This window comes from Crocuta crocuta, unplaced genomic scaffold (assembly GCF_008692635.1).
Source record: "Crocuta crocuta isolate KB4526 unplaced genomic scaffold, BGI_CrCroc_1.0 scaffold102, whole genome shotgun sequence".
Lineage (NCBI taxonomy): Eukaryota > Metazoa > Chordata > Mammalia > Carnivora > Hyaenidae > Crocuta > Crocuta crocuta.
Window position 1 is genome coordinate 6,480,971 of NW_027530019.1, and position 12,354 is coordinate 6,493,324.

Below are 12,354 nucleotides of genomic sequence, written 5' to 3' on the forward strand. Positions count from 1 at the left end.
AGTAAGATGTCTAATAAGCTACCGTGTACAGGCAACTGTTGTATAACTGCTTCTATTAAGGGCAGAAAGTGATAGTTATGGACAAGTGCTCTGTTAGGTCTTCTTGCTTGTAAGAAATTAGTAAGTTCAAGCAACTTACTAATACCTCGCATATCCTTTTCATATTGCATTTGGAATCGAAGTTAAACAGAAGGCTCGGGAAGGCTTTTAGGCAAAACATCTGATATCAGGATATTTGCAATTAATGAGTTTTGTGTTTTGATGGTGTTGGGGTGGCCCTAGAAATTCTCTGACATTGAGCAGACTCTCAGTGTCTTCAGACAGAAACCAACACAGATGCGACTGTCTGAGTGGCTATGTCATCACCTCTTTCTTTCACAGCTTCCCACCTCTTTCATCTGTTAAGGAATGCACTCCGATACAAGCACAGAAAGCAGAGTGGAAAGAAAGTGGCCAGCGGAGGTGGCGTGAACAGCAGCAGGGCTCTGTTTCAGTCCACCTCCGGGAAACCCTAAGTCCACCAGCTCCTTAGAGATATCAGGAATCAGGTTTCCACTCAGCGAGAGATGAGTTCCCTAATGAGGCCTTACCCTTTGGGATACCTGATAAAGGATCAGTAAAATCAGAAGTGTTTGGGTCATCTTGAACTACAAATTTCCGGGAGCTCGTCAGTTTAGGTTTCCAGGGATCAATCACTTTAGGTGTGATTTCTGGGATACTTGCCATTGTGGTAACAGATGATGAAGATACCTCCATGTCTGTGGTGGCAAACAGATTTTTATTAACGTGGGTAGATTTTTTTTTTCTGATCGGTCTGTTGCATTTTAAAGTAAAGTTTAAGCCAATTTTATGAGAAATCCTGTTCTATGATTTCATAAATACACATCCAAAGAGACTACACCAAATTGCTCTCTTGCAAGAGAAAAAAAACTAAAAATTAACAAAAAAAGATGTATTAAGCAGATTTCAAAATTAAAGACATTCAAAACACTCCTACTGAAGCCCCTCTGGTGATTAATGACCCTCACGGAACGGGTAACACAAATCCCAGAGATTAATTGCTTTGTTCTCGTCATTTTGTGAGACTGCATCATTTCCTTTCTTTTTGTACGTATGTTTAAAAGGATTTCCATGGATGGTTGGGGACTGTATCCTTCACTGGGGAACCTACAGTGTAACTTCATCAGGAAACACCTGGTTACGTCCATGTCAACGCTTGGTTTTTGACCTGATAAAGCAGGTTGCTCTGCTTTAGCACGGACTTCCCATCCCTCTGTGCACTGAGGCCTCACGCCATCCATGGTAAAGCACCGAAGCAGGGATGAACCTTGCCTGTACGTTTCAAAATGCTGGGGGAATTTATTCCAAAGAATTAGCAGCAACTCATGCAAAAGAAATGGCATTTATAAGCTGGATATGGACGATCTGATATATAAGACCTGCCACCTTTTTCTCCCTTCTGAGGAATGAACCTGCTGTGAGTTTTAGAAGCAGCAATAGGACCGGAAGGAACGTAACCTCTTACTTAGCAAGTGTGTTACTGATTTCCACGAAGTAGATCTGCCCTCAGAAAGTAAGCATAGGGTTTTAGATTAAAATTCTGGAGACCCCCGTTCAGACTGGTGCGATGGTCACAGATGGACTCCAGAACAGATACACACAGAGGGGCGTCGAACACCTTAGTACGTCAGATACCGGCTTCATTCAACGGCAGCCTTTGTCACAACACGGAGACCACGACATTCCAAGATTCCCAGGATCCCCACAAACCATTCAAAAAAGATGTCTAAAATGTATAAATACACATTTTGGGGAAATGTGTATTTGTTTACTAGGTCTTAGGAAAGGTAAGGAAAGAAGGGGGGAATAATGAAATTCTGCCATCCATTGAATACAGATGGCCAGAGGGAACATCCACGATGCACAAGGGTGAGAGAGAAGAAAGCTTGGGGGGGTGGGCGTGCAGCTGGAATGCAGTCTATGTGAATCCGTTCGATTTTTCGTACGGGATGTGCCTTGGTCAATGATGAGCTGTTAACATGCTACACAGGGAAGGAGTGCTGAGTAAGAAAAAGTCTTTCAGTACCATCAGTGGGATCATGAGTCAAAGCAGAAACATGAAGGGCTGCCAAACTGCGCAAAAGGAGGGGAGAGGGGGCTGAAAATGCTGAACTGAAGGAAAGAAAAGGTTGTTAATTCAAAAAAATTAAAAAAAACTAACCAGATGTTGGACCGCCAAATATTTTGTAATCTGGTGTAGTTGAAGTAGGCAAAATTTCTAAAAGAATTAAAGGAACAAGTAATCAGTAAAAAGTAACCAAAAGAAAGCAAAATTTTATGAATTCCAATTAACTAAAAAAGTCAAAAGAAAAGACTAGAAATAAAAATGATTAACCTACTGGTTAGGCTACCTTTCTCTAGATTTTCTACAAAATTGTAAATGGTGAAGGAAAAAAAAAAGGTAAGATTCTTCTCTACTGTATCCCCATGACCAAACAGCTCAGCTTTTGCGAAGTTTAAGTTAAATGCTAGGTGGTTATGTGTCCCGAGTCTTAAAAAGGCTGATTGTAAAATAATGTTCACGTGCAAATGTGGTTAAAAAGAACTGCCAGCCGGGAAAGGAAGATTCGGTCTTACCATGGCAGTCCCCTAGGTGGGCCGTGTTGCCGTATTCTGTGTCTTGTTCATATCCTCCAGCGCTGTGGTTATGGAAAGCAAATAAGTCTTCAGTTAACAGCCTTCATAGGGACACAAGTGACAACCAGAGCAGAATCAAGAACACAGACGGATTAGTAAGAATGGGCAGAGAGAAAAAAATGGACATTTCAACACAGCTTGTTAAAATGAGCCTTTCTGTTCAACATCTGGCCACTAAAATGTTTAAGAGAGGAGAGAGAATTGTTTTTTCTCTTCATCCATTTCCCAGAAGCATTAGACTGTTTATGATCTCCCTTCCTTCTTAACAGCTCCCGATTTTCCTTTTTTTACTTCTCCCGAAAGAAAGAAAGAAAGAAAGAAAGAAAGAAAGAAAGAAAGAAAGAAAGAAAAGAAAGAAAGAAAACTAAGAAAGGAAGAAAAGAACAAAAGTAGTATTATTGAAATTCTTCTAACATTTCTAGCTTTAGCGACCCTGGAGAAGACAGAGACAGCTCTCAGAAGCTCTCAGCTAATGTGACAAAGCATACTTACAGCATCCCTGGGGTCACTCTGCCACAGGCCCCCTGGCTTAACCAGCCACAGTATGGGTCCCGAGATGCAATACAAGACCTGTATAAAACCAAACAGAACATAACTTGGATTTTCTCATCATTGAAGGTCAAGATGCTACAAGACTCACGGTAAGTAAAGAACCATCGGCTTACTTTTTACAGGATCCGTAACGCTCACAGCGACTGAGGGGGAGGCGAATAACGCAGCTAGAGAATGCCACATACACAGCGTGATGATCTTTATCCAACTGTAATGAGATGACCTTTCTGTCCTCCTCATTCTCAGCATTACACCTGTATTTTGGGATGCATTTTGAAGCCATATGTTTAGTAAATCAAAAGCTACATGAAATATACAAGACAAGTGGAGTCTGGTTTTGCAATTACTAAGAGCTGAGGGATCCTAAGGAATATTCTCAGTAGCAAACCAGGTAGGTACATGGTTTAGGAAGTGATAATTCTGTGGTTTGATTTCTGATGCTCTGCATGGTTGGTTAAATTTCAGGTTGGACACAGAGTTTTTTTGATTGCTTTCCTATTCTGGTGACCAAAAGGAACTTATGTTTGGGAATACCATATTAGACTACAGGGAAGAAAAAGGACAGTGTTTCAATGCACTTAAATTCTGCTATGCTAGATGTTTCTGGATCTCTCTTTAGGCTCCCTTGCTCCATTTCTGTCACCTGTTTCTTGTTTGTTTCAGTGACCGATTATTTTTTTATATCAGAGGCTGGAAGAATTGTAGTGCATGCGTGCGCTTGTGTATACTTGCAACCAACTGTCTGCAGCAGGTGGCATCCTGAAATACACCTGGAAGGGATCGGGGGTGGTGCTAACATGTTCTTATCGCCCACGGGTGAGCAACGGGGGCTGAATTATTTTAAACTCATCAACTGCCCACCATCTTAGCCCTTGTGGACTCAGGAAGAACAACAAACTCAGGATTTATTTCAGTGAGGGGAAAAAAACAAAAACAAACCCAAAACGCTCAATATGCCAAACCACTGCTAATTTCGAGGACTGAAAGGAAATTGCTAGATGAAACACACACCGGAAAGCTTTGAGCAGTGCTGAAAAGCATTCTCGTAAAATACACCTACTTTGCGTGGTTGTACGCTTCAATCTCTTCCAGTAATACGCTGTCATTCAAAGAGAAAGGACTGGTCTTTGCCAAAACTTTAAGCACCACGCCAGCTTCAGAGCCAACAAAGATGACTGTATAGTTCCGGTGCGGCCCAGCAGAATGGTCAACAGCGATGGCCGTCAGTCTGTATCTGCCAGAGGAGGTATGCCAAGTCAGAGGGGGGAGGCCGACAGGAAGAGAGGGCCTTCGATGGTGGCGGGCTGCTGTTTCCTGCAATCTTACCTGATCCGAGTTTTCGTGAACCAGGGCTCATCGGCGATGGGTGGGACAGCAGAGTCCATTAGCGGGTGGGATTTGATGAACGACAGGGTTTCATCAGGGAAATCGATGGAGGTTTTATAAGCTTCAGCAAGGCCATGCTTTGCACAACAGCCAGGCCTGAAAGGAAAACAGTGTGTTTTTTACCCTCACAGACTGTATCTAAGGAATAAGTGTCCATTCTGAAAGAAGAGGCCAAGGAAGAAAGGAGAATGAGCGAAACCAAGGAGCAGGGCTCTCTCCCTGCGCTCAGTGCGTTCTCCACATTCACCCGCACAGAGCTGTGTTTACGGACTTCGTCTGCAGTGCTGCCCAGGGACTGCCTTCGGGCATGGGGAGGGTGGCCCCCCTGCTCTCTGAGGATGGATGCTTCCAGTGACCAGAGGGTTGTTAAAGACAAAACCACTTTCTGTCTTTTTTCTTTACCTTGGCTTTGGTACTTTGTCTTCAGGGACTGCTGTCCAAACAGAATCTGGGGTTTTCTGTTCTTTAAACCGTCCTTTGAATACTTTTTCAATGTCATCCATGCTAAAGGCACACACTGCAGAACCAGGAATGCTGAAAAGGGGGAGACCATCAGGAAGAGCATCAGACAATTGCAGGCCCACTCTTGGGTCCCTTCGGCCAGCACAGAACAGCTTTTGAAGTGCCAGGGATCTGGCCTCACCTGTTGAGCTGTGTGGTAAACACCCCGACCACAGTGGGGATGCCATTGATTTGTATTATGTCTGTGATAGACTGCAGGACATCAAAGTAGAAAAATGAATCTCCGGGGACAGAACAGTTAAGCCGAGCCTTCAGAAATGAAGTCCAGTGTTTCTCCAGGACCCGCTGGGAGCCACCCATGTCATTTTTACATATGCGAGCGACACGGGAATAGACAGCCTGCCCAAGGGACAAAAGCAAAGCAACAGGGTTATGTGCTTGGAGGGGGGATGGAAACAAAAAGCTGCAATTTAAGGGAGGGACACAAAAATGCTAAAGATATGTCTGGCTCCAACGAATCTAGCAATCTTCTCTCTAGGCATTTGTGCAGTTAGAATGTAAACTAGTTTTACCTGTATGGAAAAAAAAAAGGCCACTTTCCTATTCTGCCAAAGAAGCTCCCCAAGAAGTGAGCTATGGAAATGCCGGGGTGAACGCAAACCACTCCCACACTTTGCCTCCCACCTTGCTTCTTGTGTTGTCAATGAAATGTGTCCTTAAACTTGGCATAACGATGCTGTGACGCTTTCAAATTGCACGGGCTTTTGCTGAAGCACTCAAAACTGAAAAGGGGCCTCTACTTTCCATTCTGTCTTTTGACGCTGAGAAAGAATAAACTACCAATAGATTTCTAAAGTGTTAAAGAAGCATCCATAGCTCAAGGGTGCCTGAAGAACACTCTGTGTAGTGACAAAAAAAATGAAACCTTCTCAAGGCCCAAGGCTGCTGTTCTCACCCTGGCCATTGTTCAGGTGTTTTCCAGCAATTACTCTCATGATAAGCAACTCCCTTCTCTGCACTTGGCCCTAAATGCACTGAGCGCTGGGAAATACACAGAGAGCAAAACTCTGCCGAAGCAGGCTCGATTCCATGCAGTACAAGACCATAATTCGATTCAAGTGCATATACTTGCCTTGCCTAAATTATTATGTTCTACAGCAATTTCTCGAAAGAAGAAATAGACATAGTTTCCATATTCTATGGCATGAAGAAAATGTGGCTCTGAAAGAGAAATTGAAAACAGACTGGTTCCTAAAGGAGAATTCAATTAGCATAAGACCCCAAGTGCTAGGCATGACTGACAGATATTGCGTGGCTACATACAGGCCAATGCAAGTTCCAATCCACCAGCGAGCTCGAGGAGTTCCGGTACGGGTGTGTGGAAGCTTCAAGGAACCCAGAGTCTTTAATGTCAGCTAATGGACTGTAAAAAGCCTACGGGAACTGAACTACAGCAAAGGTCTTTGTTTCAACAGATTTATTCATTAACCTATTTAACTAGGGAAGAAAACTTCTCACACAGAGATTTAAAAAAATCTTGATATCTGGCCTCCGAAGAAGAGGACGGCTCTGCAGATACGAAATAATCGATTCTCGCTATTAACTCTGCAGGATAGGTAGGTGGGCGTGGAGCAGGAGCCTTACGCGCATTTAGAGGTAGGCTCATTGGCGCACAGAAATGAGGTCTCTCTTTTCTGAAGTCACTAAAAAAAATCGTAGATGAATCTACCTTCCCGGCATGGCTCCTGGTCTCCTCTTTCCTTGTCAATGCCCCGGTTCACAGCTGAAGCAACTTGTACGTGGCCTCAGTAAGCAATATAAAGTCATGCATTGAGCCTCCTGACACCATGGCTCTTCTTCCCACTTGGCCATCCCACCACCTTGGCAATTGCACAACCCTGCTTTTCAGAGGTACCTTTTATCCATTTGGAATCATATTTTATCGTACGAAGGGCAGATCCATCACCCATGCTCCGATAAATAACAGCATCACTGGCCAAGAAGTCAGCCACTGTGGCCGAATACAGCTTCCCATCTGAAACCAGAGTTATAGTTTGGGTAAGATGACCATAATAATCCTATAGTGTGTTATCCTATGTAGTGCTTTCCTTCAGAGTGCTGTCACCTGTTACCCTAAGTATACGAATGTATATCCCTATATATATATCCCTATGTAGACAAATAAAGCTAGATCTGATGCTCATAATCAAGCTGTGACAGGTTGGCCCCTGGTATCACCTTCTTTTATCAATGAGGGATCTAAGTATCAAAAAGTTAAGCAACTTATTCAGGGTCACTGGCCTAGTTAACAACAGAGCCACGTGTCAGCCACGTGTCAGCCAAGTGGACAGATGTTCACTTTTAATTCCTCTTTTTGGGAGACTCGTTTTCATAGCTCCTAGACTCTGACACACCTATATCAAGATAGCTACTCCAGTTATGAGCTTTTTTCTTCCTTTAAATTCTTTCTTTCTTTCAATGTCATTAATCGTTTATATTCATTACACTAAAGGATCTTACCAGCAAAAAGGGCAACATTGGTTTGTCTGGCATCAAATGGGCATCTTGCCAGGCCACTAATTTCCTCCCCGTCATACTCTAAGGTATTCAACTATAAAAGAAAAATAAATAGCCAGTGTCACATCTGTTCAATGTACCTGTTTGAAGGCAAGGCTGCTTTATTTGTACTGAAATTCTATTTGAAGAATTTTGTCTTTATTCTCCCACAGCATTAGAGATAAGTGGATTATAGCAGAAAGGATTCAGCTCTAACAGCATGGCAGTGAGGAAAAAGAAATGTTGATACAGAAAGCACACCATATGAAATATACTCACCCTATAGTATCTGCACATGGGATTAAATGCATTGGTACCACATACAAAAACCATCTCGTCATTTCTTGGGACAAATACTTTAATAAAGTTGTGGCATTCATCCTAAAAAAAGTAATAATTCAATTAATATTAGACATTCCCTAGGCAGACATTATGGGATGAAGCCCACAGAAAGACGAACTCTGGCAGACACTTGTCTGTTTTACTTACTTTATGTTTGCCTTTCATAGCACAGTTTTCTCGGTCCTGTTGTCTTGACCGCCACGTCAGTTTCTGTAGTAATCAGGCGAAACCAAAGTTCAGTATTTTAACTGAAAAACTTTGGACATTATTCAAGTTCTGAGGGAATGCAAATACATATCACTCACTCACCTTGTTCGGTGTGACTTCTGTTTTGGGGATTTCATTCAAGTTTACCGTATAAACTTGATCCCTGTTGGAAACAAGGCTGTATGTCATATCATGCGAATGCATAAAAATGCTAAGCTGCTGCTTCTGGTTTTATTTTTACAGATCTGCCTTTACTGTATTTTCGAGATCATTTGGATTTTCTCTGTCTCCCACAGAGTCAACAAAAAGTACTTTTTCATTAGTGAGATGCTTTTATATATGGCCGTGGTTAGAGAGCAAAGAACGCTCTTCTCTTCAGGCATGGGTCAAACTGCTACTTGGTATTAGCATAGACATACTTCTAATATTTGCTTGAATAATTCCAAGTTAAAAAACGAATAAAGGTTTTTTTTCTCCTGCTGCTTTAGGAATAACGAATGGTGTATGATTTCTTGATGGCAGTAATAAAACAGCACCGCTGAAGGCTTTAGCTCTGTATTTTGTTCCTGGTACACAACACTGCCTCTTCTCAGTGAATATTTTTGGCTACTTGCAATTTTTGATCACAATCACATATTAGTTTTTCATGAACTAGACACATTAATGCAAGCACCACAAGAGAAAAGAATTTTAATCTAATAAACCAACGAGAGGAAAATTACCTGCCAGCAATATAAAGTGTGTCTCGAATTTTCAACATCAGCTGAAAGTCCAGCCTGTGCTGGGATTCATTGCCTGAAGGGCGTCCTCTAAAAACCGGATATTGCCTTGAATCTGCAAGTAAAAATGGGCTAAACCATCAGTCAGGATTATGGAGCTGAAGAATCAATATACAGCATTGATTAGCTGTATATACTAGTTGTAGAAGGGTTTTAACTAAATTCCTCTCTTAAGGTCTTGAATATAAATGAATATAAGACGGGGAATGTGAGCAAATGGTCTTTTTCCTTTAACTGGAAATATATAACTTACACATGGGGTGCTTTAGAAAAGCAGTCAACAAAGCTGTCCCACTTTCTCTGAACACTAAGGAATGATTAGGGATAAATTAATATGCAAAACATCGATTAGACATTAAAAAAAACCCCTTCTCTTTCTAAAAACAAATAACACCTACAAAATCAAAACGAAAAAAAAGCTCCCTTCTCAGAAAAGGGGAATGTTCTTAAAGTTACTTACAGTGATAGTCGACTGTGTTAAGGGGCTCATCATCTTCGGGAAAACTGACTGCCCTCAGCTGGGAAACCACCAGGAGCAGCATGTAGGCACAGAGCAGGAAGCACCTCATGGTGGGCCGAGGTGAAGTCAGAGCAGCCCCTCCTCAGAAATCCCACTTGGCTACCTGGAAAACAGAAACAATTTGGAAAGATCTCTATGGTGCGAGGAAACGTTCTCATTTGTAATTAGCTCCATTTGCACCGCCAGCTCTCTCCAGTGCCCTCCTCCAGCCAGGAATCCTGGCAGTGCTGGGTGAGGTATCTCTGAAAACACAGGCAAAAGATGGCGCCACGCCAGGCCCGATTAAAGCATCTGGTGAGCATATTGAAGGTTTAGGCACATTTGCAAGAGTTTTTTGAGGTAACTATGAATGTCATCACAGCAAGATCACCAGAACCACAAACAGAAATGGTGGCTGCTGACTTGGCAAGAAGATGGACTAAGTTGGGATTAGAATTTTAATTAAACTCCAGTCTGCCTCCCTTCCCCCAGCCTGAAATACAACCAGTACAGCTTGTCTCTGACCCCACCCCCACCATAAAATGCCCAAGCTGCCTCACAAATTTCCAGGGAGCTGAAGGTCCTGTCGCCCCTCATCAGATCTTTGCTACGGGCACTGCCAGATTCCCAGCATTACTCAAGTCTTAGCCCTAAATTCTTAACTAAAACAGTTCCCTTAGCTTACTAAGACCAATATGGAGTCAATGACATGAATGACAGTGAATCGGGGTGAAAGAGAATTAAAAGAAATGAAATGATTTCACGATCTATCAATTAAGCAGGACATCACTGAGGTGGCACAGCTGACACGAGACCACGGGGGAAGTCTACCTTTTTACATAAAACCATTTGGACACAAGCCACTACCCTAAGGATGCCTGTCCTCTTAGCTTTATTGAACTTTAGCACCGTAGGGGGCCTTAGGGACCATCTAGTCCAACCCCCTCATTTTTCAGACGAGAAAACCAAGGGCTGGAAAAATTAAGGGACTCACTGAATTTCAGGGAGCTATTTAGAGCATGATCCGGGGACAGACTCACATCACCTGGGTCCCCATCTGGGCTCTTTTCATCAAATTACATGATGAAATTAAGTGACTTTTTCCCTTCAAAAATAGAGCATTACAAAAAATATTATTGGGGTAATGAATACATTCATTATCTTTATTGAAGTGCTGTTTCATAGGTGTATGCATATGTTATGTTTTATTTTATTAAAAATGTTTTAATGTTTATTTTTGAGGGGGGGGAGGAAGGGACAGAGAGAGGGAGACACAGAATCTGAAGCAGGCTCCAGGTTCTGAGCTGTCCGCACAGAGCCCGACGCAAAGCTCAAACCCATGAACTGTGAGATTGTGACCTGAGCTAGTCTGACGCTTAACCAACTGAGCCACCCAGGTGCCCTGCATGTGTTACATTTTAATTGCACATTTAATTAAATGTGATTGTAATTACGTTTACATATGTGCAGTATATTGAATGTCAGTATCTCAACAAAGCTCATAGCATTAATTGTATAATATTAACTGTCAAAAATAAAAAAAAATACTTAGCTGGTATTAATTTATTAAGAAAGTAAATTAGAGCTCTGTTGAGCCAATGGGATGCAGTTTTTTTGAGACCATAAATGATCTACCTTGCAATACTACCCCTTCCTCGGGCATACTTGTAACAGCTACTGTACTGAATAGTATGTAACATTTAGCTCTATCACGGTCTCATCTACCTAAGAACTTTAGGAGAGACCATGAGAATCACTTCAAATTCTGGGTGAGTCCAACCACTCAACTGGGTTCGTACTCTGCCTCTTTTATCATCTTAATGTCAAACACCACAGATGCACAGGCATGTAAACTATGCAATGCTCTCAATGTTTGTCTTTCAAACTAAAGCAGAAGCCAAGTAATATGTGAGTTTTAGAATTCTAGTTTTGCAAAAAGAGAGATCAATATTGCAATACGTTTTTTCCTCATGGAGGATGAATCCAGTAGTCAGTCAACACATTGAAAATGCCCTGCGAAAAGCATGGCAGAGCGGGATCTGTGGCAGCATTGCTTTGTACTCAAGTCCGAAGAGTGTGAACATTGGCAAACTTGGACTTGGGCTTGGATGGACATCCACCATTAGAAGCTGTTTGACCTGGGGAAGCTTCTTCAGGCTCTCTAAGCATTCATGTTTTTATTTACAACATGTGGATAATACCACCTTATCCACTGGGTGAAAAGGAGCTGTCTGCCTCATTCAAATTCTGAGGACAGTTAGTCCTCCTCACCCATTGCCTATGGGACATCATGCACATGACCTTGACCTTAAGAATCCGGGCAGAGTCTGGGAAAAAGATGTCCTAAAATAGTAAAGCCATTTGGCCATTTTTTCCCCACAAATAATTACTTTAAAATACAAAAGGATTATTTTTAGAATAATTTTTTACAACTTGAGCCTATTTATTGAACCTAGAAAATAAGGTAAAAAACACTCACTGTCAATCCTACCATCCTAAGGTGACAACTGAAATGATTTGGTTCTAGCTTCTTGCCACATGCACTTATTTCCAATCATGACAAGTGACCTCTTTTAATGTGCCGCCGCTTCTTCTGAAGCAGAGTCCTCCGATCTCCCTTTTCCACCAGGCTTCTCGGTTTTGCCATTTATACAGACCCTAGAAGCTGACGTCGTACAAAATATGAAATGTGGCCATAAGAACAAAATTCTGCTATGACATCAATCCCAAACTTCATCCTCTGGATGGAAAGGCACTGGGTGTTTCTGCTGGCTAACAGGGGCAAGAATCAGGAACACTTATCCATCCTAAAGAAACTTAGAAATATTTGCATGAAAACAAGAGGCAGATAGTTCTGTGAATCTTTTTCCACCT

General features: G+C 42.1%; 1 protein-coding gene across 9 annotated transcripts in view; it reads right to left on the reverse strand.

Annotated features, from left to right (window-relative positions):
- Positions 1 to 9,595, reverse strand: part of SEMA6D (semaphorin 6D) — a 15,339-nt gene extending 5,744 nt beyond the window's left edge. Inside the window, exons 1-17 of one of the 9 annotated variants that reach the window (XM_077764463.1) lie at positions 9,442 to 9,595; positions 8,925 to 9,036; positions 8,305 to 8,365; positions 8,143 to 8,205; positions 7,933 to 8,034; positions 7,618 to 7,708; positions 7,013 to 7,132; positions 6,230 to 6,318; positions 5,279 to 5,496; positions 5,038 to 5,169; positions 4,576 to 4,731; positions 4,310 to 4,483; positions 3,363 to 3,503; positions 3,190 to 3,267; positions 2,638 to 2,699; positions 2,222 to 2,278; positions 591 to 758 (exon numbers count right to left, since the gene is read on the reverse strand). In XM_077764463.1, the coding sequence (XP_077620589.1) occupies positions 591 to 758; positions 2,222 to 2,278; positions 2,638 to 2,699; positions 3,190 to 3,267; positions 3,363 to 3,503; positions 4,310 to 4,483; positions 4,576 to 4,731; positions 5,038 to 5,169; positions 5,279 to 5,496; positions 6,230 to 6,318; positions 7,013 to 7,132; positions 7,618 to 7,708; positions 7,933 to 8,034; positions 8,143 to 8,205; positions 8,305 to 8,365; positions 8,925 to 9,036; positions 9,442 to 9,550 (1,933 nt within the window). In that variant the 5' untranslated portion in view covers positions 9,551 to 9,595. Of the gene's footprint in view, positions 1 to 590; positions 759 to 2,221; positions 2,279 to 2,637; positions 2,739 to 3,189; positions 3,268 to 3,362; positions 3,504 to 4,309; positions 4,484 to 4,575; positions 4,732 to 5,037; positions 5,170 to 5,278; positions 5,497 to 6,229; positions 6,319 to 7,012; positions 7,133 to 7,617; positions 7,709 to 7,932; positions 8,035 to 8,142; positions 8,206 to 8,304; positions 8,366 to 8,924; positions 9,037 to 9,441 lie in introns of all 9 variants that reach the window. The other 8 variants (XM_077764462.1, XM_077764460.1, XM_077764465.1 and 5 more) reach the window with 8 other exon arrangements.
- Between the last annotated feature and the right edge of the window lie 2,759 nt (positions 9,596 to 12,354).